Below are 7,877 nucleotides of genomic sequence, written 5' to 3' on the forward strand. Positions count from 1 at the left end.
GCAGAGAGAGAAGGAGAAAGAGAGGGAGAGAAAGAGAGAATCCCGAGGAGGCCCAGCCTTGTCAGTGCAGAGCCCCGTGTGGGGCTCGAACTCACAAACCATGAGTTCCTGACTGGAGCCCAAGTCAGACACTCAACTGACTGAGCCACCCAGGCGCCCCTGGTCTCCAGGTTCTCCTCTTTCAGCATGTTTGAGGCTGAGGCTTGGATGTTTAATCAAATGCAAGATACCAAAGTGACTCCTCTAAGGGGGAATGCCGTCCTTCTCGCTCCAAAGTTCTACCGTAGCCCAAATTTAATTCCTCTGAGGTGCTGGTGTGTGTGTGTGTACGTGTGTGTGCACGCGTAGGTGCGGGTGGGAGGTGGGGGTGTATGGTATGTGTGTAGGCGTGGGGGGGGGTGTCTCGGGTGTGGAGGGTGGTGGGGTGTGCGTGGGTGAGTGGGGGCGGGGGGGGTGTGCACGAGAGCATATTTAGAGGGAGAAACCAGCAGTAGATGCCCAGGCCGTGTGTTGAGTAACTTCACCGCCACAGGGCCCGTGTGAAGGTGCTGGTTAATCTGTCAGAGCTCCCCCTCAGGTATTATTTTACAGACTTGAGTTTAGAAATCAGAAATCGGAGGTCATGTCTGATCACCGGCGGTGCTTCGGGGTGGGGATCAGGAGCGCCCGAGGGGCTTCACCGGCCTGGCCCTGCTTCCTGCGGGAGGCCCTGGAGGAGGCCGCCCGTGTGGCCCGCAGTGATGCAGGCCGCCGCGGGCCGGAGAGTAGCACGTCACTGTCGTTGCCAGAGGCACCCCGGCTGTCGGCAGGATGGGCCAGCCTGTGGCAGCTTCTCCCTTTGTGTCTCTGTGCAGAGCGACCCCGAGTTTGTGCAGTGGAAGAAGGAGCTGACCGAAACGTTTACGGAGGCCCAGCGGCTGTTGAGACGCGCCCCCAAGTTCCTCAACAAGTCCCGCTCCAGCGTGGTTGAGCTGTCCAAGCCTCCCCTCTGTCACAGGAACAGCAATGGCCTCTGACACCCAGGGCAGGAGGGTCCTGGGGAGACAGGGCCGCAAGGAAGCCCGTGCCGAGGGTTTTCAGCCCTTGAGATGGAGCCTTTTGGAGAAGTCCGGGGGTCGGAGGTTCGGTCCCCGTGTCCCTAGGGCCCCTCCACGGCCGGGAGGACCCAGGACGCTGAAGTGCTCCCAGTAAGAGCTCTGACCGCTGTCGGCATGGGGCCGGCCAACCCCCCTGTACACACCCCCCTCCCCCCGAGTGCCTCCCTCTGCATCACATCTGTCCACGCTCGAAACTACTGAAGAAACAAGCGAAAGTTCTTTTCCTTCGTCGCGTCCCGGTTTGGGTATCTATGAATTTAGAACTTGGAATGATTCCTGCCCATCCCTTCGATCTGTACGTCTGACCGTCAGACACATCTTGCGCTTGCCAGGATGGAGCGCAGCCCTCTGCCGCATCGGGCACGAATGGCCCGGGCGCTGCCTCGTTCCACGTGCCACTTTCCCCCGTGCCTGGTCCACAAGGCCGTAGGGCAGGATGTGGGTACACCCACCTCTCGTTGCCCGGGGCTGAAAGCCGAAGATACTTGCCGAGAAGGCTGCACTTGGGCCCCCCACCGTGTGTGCGGAACCACAGGTACCAGCCTGCCTCCCACAGGGAACAGAGGGAGTGTGCCCTCAGAGGACGTGGCCGTCGCTCGTCACTGAGGGCGTTCCACAGCGGATCCGTCCCACAGCGGATCGTGGGAAGGCCTGGCGGGCTGTGAAGGCGAGGCCATGGGGTTTTGGCTTCCGGGGCAACAGCGGTTTCTCAGACATGTTCAAATAAACACATAGCACTTTCACATGTCTGGGTGCACACGGCTGCTGGGGGGCGGGTCTGTCTAGGGTTCCGACAGTAAGCGGTTCCAGGACGCGCTCGTTCCGGTTCCTTCTGCCTGCCCTCAGGACACGTATCCATAACGGGTGTGTACAGGAAGGAAAGAATCGCTCCGTTTCACGTCGTAGCATAACTTACAGTGAATTTCATTGACTAAAGGATGCTGAAGAATGAATGTGTCCAGATGGGCTAACCGCATCTGTTGACTTTCCTGTCGACCTTGGCCTGTCGTTAGTGAGTAGTACTTTGCTCCCCCGGGTGGGTCGCCCCACGCCCGACACAGCAGGGGAGGGGAAAGGCCCTTCCCCTGATCCCGGAGGCATCTTGTCATCTCCCCCCACCCCCGGCTTGCTCTCCCGCCACGCGCCCTGCGCCCTTTTCACGCCCCAAATAAATGCTGGGCTGTAAGAAGCAGTGATTTTCCCAGTGCAGTCCTCTCTGTCATCAGACTAAAAATAATAACAATAATTTTTTTAAAGTCCACATATCTGTCTTCTTAGTACAGTCTCGTTGTATGTTTCTAAGTTAACTACTAACAGTACCAGCAACCGATCACAGCTGTCTGCATCCTGCCCTCGATATTTTCAGTGGGTCCAAATCTCTGGGTCCTGTGCTCATTGGGAAAGTGAGTACTTTTTAATGAAATTCTGTTTGGAGAGTTTGGAAGATAATTACAGAACGTGTTTCATTTCATAGGAGTTGCTTTGGAAAAGAAATCTGGAGGTTCCTTACCCGTCTCAGCTACCAGTTGGGGTCTACATGAGCATATCCATTCTACTCCGCTCTTGCCAGTAGAGGAGGAGGGGTGCCCTAGTTACATGCCTTCCCCTGGTCTAAAAGGGAAGACTGACGTTCAAATTCTGTTTTCAGAACAAAAACAAAACCCAAAAAACTGCCAGCAACAGAAAAGTAGTTGTTCCTCGCAAAGGGTGAGCGCCTTCCCGACTGTGGTTAACGACAGCTGTCCCTGCTGTCACCAGCCCCGTTGCAGGCTCCCATGCGCTGAGCACTTACAGTTCGCTGCGCCCCGAGTCCCCGCTCGACAGTCAAGGCCCTCGGGCACAGACTCCTCGAGGGGCTGGGCTTAGCGTCTCCCCTTTCAGACCTGAGCGTGTCAGCCACGCCAGTGTGCAGCTGTTTGAAAGATACCTTTTTCGCTCCAGAGTAGAACAGAAGGTTCATCTGCCTTTTAGAAGGGAAACGTGAATTGGGAAATCACCTGAGAGCCCTTTTGCCTCAACCTTAATTCCCAGTGCTGGGGTCTTGTCTGGCCTGTCTCCTACCTGCACCTGCCCCCGCAGGCGTCCTGATGGGGCCAGTTTCTCCGCTGCCAGACAGAAGACACCTCCGGGACCCTTCTGTGCCAGCGCCTTGTGCCTGCATGGCCTTGCATGGCCAAAGAAAGCCGCTGGTTTATTTCATTATTATTTTTTTTAATGTTTATTTATTTTTGCGCATGAAAGAGACGGCACAAGCGGGGGAGGGGCAGAGAGAGAAGGAGACAGAGAATCGGAACCAGGCTCCAGGCTCCCAGCTGTCAGCACAGAGCCCAACACAGGGCTCGAACTCACGAACCGCAAGATCGTGACCTGAGCCGAAGTCAGATGCCCAACCGACTGAGCCACCCAGGTGCCCCAAGCTGCTGGTTTAGAAGTCTTGGCATACTTGGCTGTTTCCGAAGGTTTTAAGAGTGTCACATCATTCCTAGACGTTTGACCCTTCCTACGTGTGGACCATTCAAAAGGACGAAATTCACACATTTTCTCATTATCCAAGGAAGATAAAGTTGGTAATATTTTTATAAAGTTACAATGTCTTGATTTCATAAATCAAGGGAATGAAAAGGGCAAAGTCTAAAAACAAAGATGATCTTACCTCCAGCTGCTATACAACATGTATGGAATCCATGAAAAACTTGAGTGAGTCCAAGGTTATTTTTTTAAGCCACAATACTCTCACTGGTGCAATCGCTCCTTCATGGCCTTGGGGGGTCGTGGTTTTTTCTTCTGTCTCCTGTGGAAGTAGGAGTTTTCAGCAAAACTTACAGCAATTCGCTGGTTCCGTGCTAATGGAAATGATTGGCCAGTTCACTGACATTACGATTTCAGGATCCGTGGGGAAGAAGGGCCAGCCGTGGAGGACAGCAGCCTTCCAGCTCCAGAAAGACCACAGCGACAACACGCAACCATCTGTTTGAAGCAAGACTGAGCTCGATTTGTGATTTGAAATGCGCCACACGGATATCAGAAACCATCGTGTTAAGGCCCTCACTGGCCATTGAAAAATACACCCTTTACCAATTGACAGCTTTACCTACACGAGAAAAGATCGAAGAGCGGTTTTTCTCTGATGATTTAAAAAATTTCATTTCGCATTTGTAGTTGCACCAGTTCAATCACAGCATTTGCCTTTTTGACGGAATCGACTTCATGTCAGGAAGAAAACCAGGTTCTCAAAGCTGGACCTCTTTCACGCGATGCAAATCTAGAAAACATACTTTCAAATGCGCTGGCATTAAGATAAGACTTATCTTGTAAGACTTCATCACACGTGGGTTTTTTTCTCAGTAGTGTTCAGGGAAGGGTTTCTGGGTCATCCAGAGACGCATGATGAATGACCTCCTCTCCACCCCTAAGGACTGACACGTTTGTGCCCGGAGAGGAGGTGGGGCTTCACTGGAGTCTGGCAGGTGGTGGCTGGGGGGGCTGTGGGCTGGAGGGGTGAGTGGATTGGGCGCCGCCCCCCCAGACAAGGGCAGTGGTGGGAATGGGGCAAAGGAAGGAAGACGTTACCTTGCAGGTCAAAACTCAACAACCTTTACACCAAGCACCGTGCAAACGCCCGAGTTAAAGCTGGCTGATTCTTTCCCTCCTTGAAACAGGAGTTGAACAGTAATTATGGTGAGACACGGCCACTTTATTTTCAGTTATGGAGCCTCTGAACTTATAAATAGGCCATTGGCTTTCCATCAGGACTCTGCACAGCACCCAGAGCTAACACCCTATTTGGCCATGCCTTGCTGCTCCCCAGAGGGCCAGACGCAGGGTCTGGGTGGCTGTCCCCAGGGCCATGTGGCCAGCTGCAGACGTTGTCGCACATCCATTGAAGCCACAGGAAGCCTCCCAGAATAACAGCACCAGACTTGCTGTTTAAGCCATGCTCACTTCTGGAGGAGCTTGGATACTGGGTGCCTGGCTGGCTCCGTCGGCAGAGCACGCGACTCTTGATCTCGGGGTTGCAAGTTCAAGCCCCACGTTGGGTTAGAGATTACTTAATAACGATCCGTAGAGTGAGCTTTTAATAGTTTAAATTTGAAAACGTTTTTTCCGAAAGATCTAACCTGATTTTCCCTCCCACGAAAAGTTGCCCCGAGAGATCTGAATTAATTACTTGAATTCATACAAATATGCATTTTTTCTTTTTACCCAGGCTGCATTCAAATAAGTTTTTTCCTGTCGAATTAATGAAAGTTGAACTCTAAAATAATACGATTTCCTCAGGTCGTAATGGACTTTAGATTTCTTTCACTCTCAAAAACTAATAGACCTGCTGTTTTACAGCTGAGGGACAGGGATGCCCCCCAACCCTGGAAATGCCCAATGCCCAGACACTCACTGACGTGGCCGGGGAGCACTGACCAATAAATGCAGCACCCCAAATGTTAAATTACCTTTATTTAAACACACACACACACACACACACACACACACACACACACCAGAAAATGGATTAACAGTATATGCATTTCATCAAAAACCTACAGGAATAAAAACTGCCTTTTAAGGTTTCAATAACTCAGCATTCTTAGAGGAAACTCTCTTATACCACCATCTCAAAATCATCTCTGAATACTGTTAACTCTGCTCCCATATTTTATTTTGTCCTACTATAAAATGTCTTTCATGTAAGGGTAGGGAATGGAGAAATATTTCTAACCGTGCACTTGTAATTACAAAGGACTTGAAATTTAATTTCTTTCTTGTGTCTCAGTTGATTAACATTCCATGCTGTATATATTATATGTGGTTTGTAAGCTAAACACTGGCCATTTTTTAAGTTCTGTTGTTAAATTGTATTTTTCTATGTTTTAAATGATTATGATAGATTTGGCTTTTTCTGGGTAACATAAAGATTGCTAAACTGCATATACAAATATATATATATATATATATATATAAAAACAGAGTTCTATTTTAGCACAAAAGCATTTTATATTATTTATTGAATCCTTACGTTTGTTTTCCATCGAAGCATTCCTTATTTCTGCTCCTTTTTATTTGTATAGTTTGTTATTTAAAGAAAAGGCAGTCCTTTCTGTTTCTCGTAAGCTAAAGCGGAAATAACGCGCACAGCCACATGGGGCCAACAGCCGTCCCCACTGCCATGGACTGTTTTCAACAAAAGCTTATCGGCTGCTCTGTGCTGAGTAGCGCCGACATCTGACAGCAAACTTGCCATGAAATACTGCTTTCACCTACCTCTTCAGAAGCCGTCCTGCTCGTTGACAGGTACCCCACACGCTTTCTTCTAGACTGGCTGCATCATAAACGAGTCTCAGTAACACGGTTCGGGGGGATTCCGTTTTGATGTCAGTTCTAAAGCCACGGCCTCGTCCTAGCGAGCGGGGCAGGGAGACGTCCCTTCTGTTCCATCATCCTTCAGCCCAGATCGTCATTTCCTGGTCCGATTGTGCCGAATCCCCGCCACCCGTCTCGCTGTTGCCCCGAGATGCGACTGTTGCACCTGACTTACCAAGCACCGAAGGAAAGGTCCGCCCTCGGCACTCGTTACGAATGGCCAGCTGTGTTTGAAAACACCACTTCCAAGGAGTTGCACATTTGAACGTGACTTTCCCCTGCCCCCTCACTGCTTCCAAATGGTTTGGAAAACGGGATCATAAAGGCGAACACCCTCATCTAGGATTAAAACTTTGCGAGAGGTTGTATTTGCAAGGGGTCTTATTTTCGAGTGGACAGACCGGTTGACGTGAGCTGGAATGACCGGTCCCTGGGAGAAGGGGTCCCTCCTCAATGCTGACATTTCTCTCTGCCTGTCTTCCTCGCTGGGCAGCCACCAACGCGGTAACGTATTTACTGTATTCTTGGCAAAGTGTCACATCCCGAAAGAAAGAAATTCGCTTCCTGTTGTGCGTTGCTCTACAGGCTTATTGTAAATCTAGATACCGTTACCTATAAAATCACCATGTAATTCCCGTGTGATCTCTCTTCCCGTTGATCGTGCCAGTGGAAGTCTATAGCCCGCCCCCAGTAGACGCCTAACTAGTGCACGTTTCAAGTCCTCTCCCACGTGAGATGCTGTTCCACGCCTGCGGCCACCCGCCCTGTGCAAGGCACGTGCAGTCCATTTAATGATCACCGGCTTTCACGGTTACTTTGGAGCAGCTAGGCTGGTTTTCCATGTTGATAAACTGCTTACCTAAAATCTCAATAAAAAGCATCTGTACAAAGATTTCTACTCTGGTGTGCTGTCCTCCCACCCCAACCCCCTCCCCCGCCCCTGATTCAAAACTGCGTTTTTGTTTTTTTTTTTTTTTTTATCAAGCTGCTAAGACGTCAGGAAGTGACTCCTTTTAACGAATCCTGGTTTTGAGAACGATCCACACAGGGGCCGATTTTATAAAGAGGAAGAGGACTGCATTTCTGTGGTTATCTGGAGTGTTGGAGCACAGTCTCCTCCCCACTTAGTCTAGGCTACCCCAGCACTCCCCCTGCCACCCCCCCCCCCACCGCCGCTTACTCTCAGGGTGACCTTGGAGTCCCTCCCGGAAGTGCAGACCCCTTACTCTCCATCCCTGCTCCCACGGAGACAAGCTGAGAGACCCCAGGGTGCACGTCAGTTTAAACCAAAAATCCAAGGAAGTGGTGTGGCACATCTGCCCGCCTGAGGGCCCACAGGTGGAGGGTAGGCTGGCTGTTTCCTGTCCTTGAACTGGAAGCACGTTCTGTGTGTTGCCAGTTCAGGAAAGAAGGAAAGTACGATGG

The 7,877-nt window shown here is 50.8% G+C and overlaps 1 protein-coding gene across 4 annotated transcripts in view; it reads left to right on the plus strand.

Moving 5' to 3' along the window:
- Positions 1-7,344, plus strand: part of GRK3 (G protein-coupled receptor kinase 3) — a 130,259-nt gene extending 122,915 nt beyond the window's left edge. For all 4 annotated transcript variants that reach the window (XM_058693093.1, XM_058693092.1, XM_058693091.1 and 1 more), the window contains one exon: positions 855-7,344. In XM_058693093.1, coding sequence (XP_058549076.1) covers positions 855-1,016 — 162 coding nt within the window. In that variant the 3' untranslated portion in view covers positions 1,017-7,344. The remainder of the gene's footprint in view (positions 1-854) is intronic.
- Positions 7,345-7,877: the final 533 nt, after the last annotated feature.

The sequence above is a fragment of the Neofelis nebulosa genome, chromosome 11 (assembly GCF_028018385.1).
Source record: "Neofelis nebulosa isolate mNeoNeb1 chromosome 11, mNeoNeb1.pri, whole genome shotgun sequence".
In the NCBI taxonomy this organism is placed as follows: domain Eukaryota; kingdom Metazoa; phylum Chordata; class Mammalia; order Carnivora; family Felidae; genus Neofelis; species Neofelis nebulosa.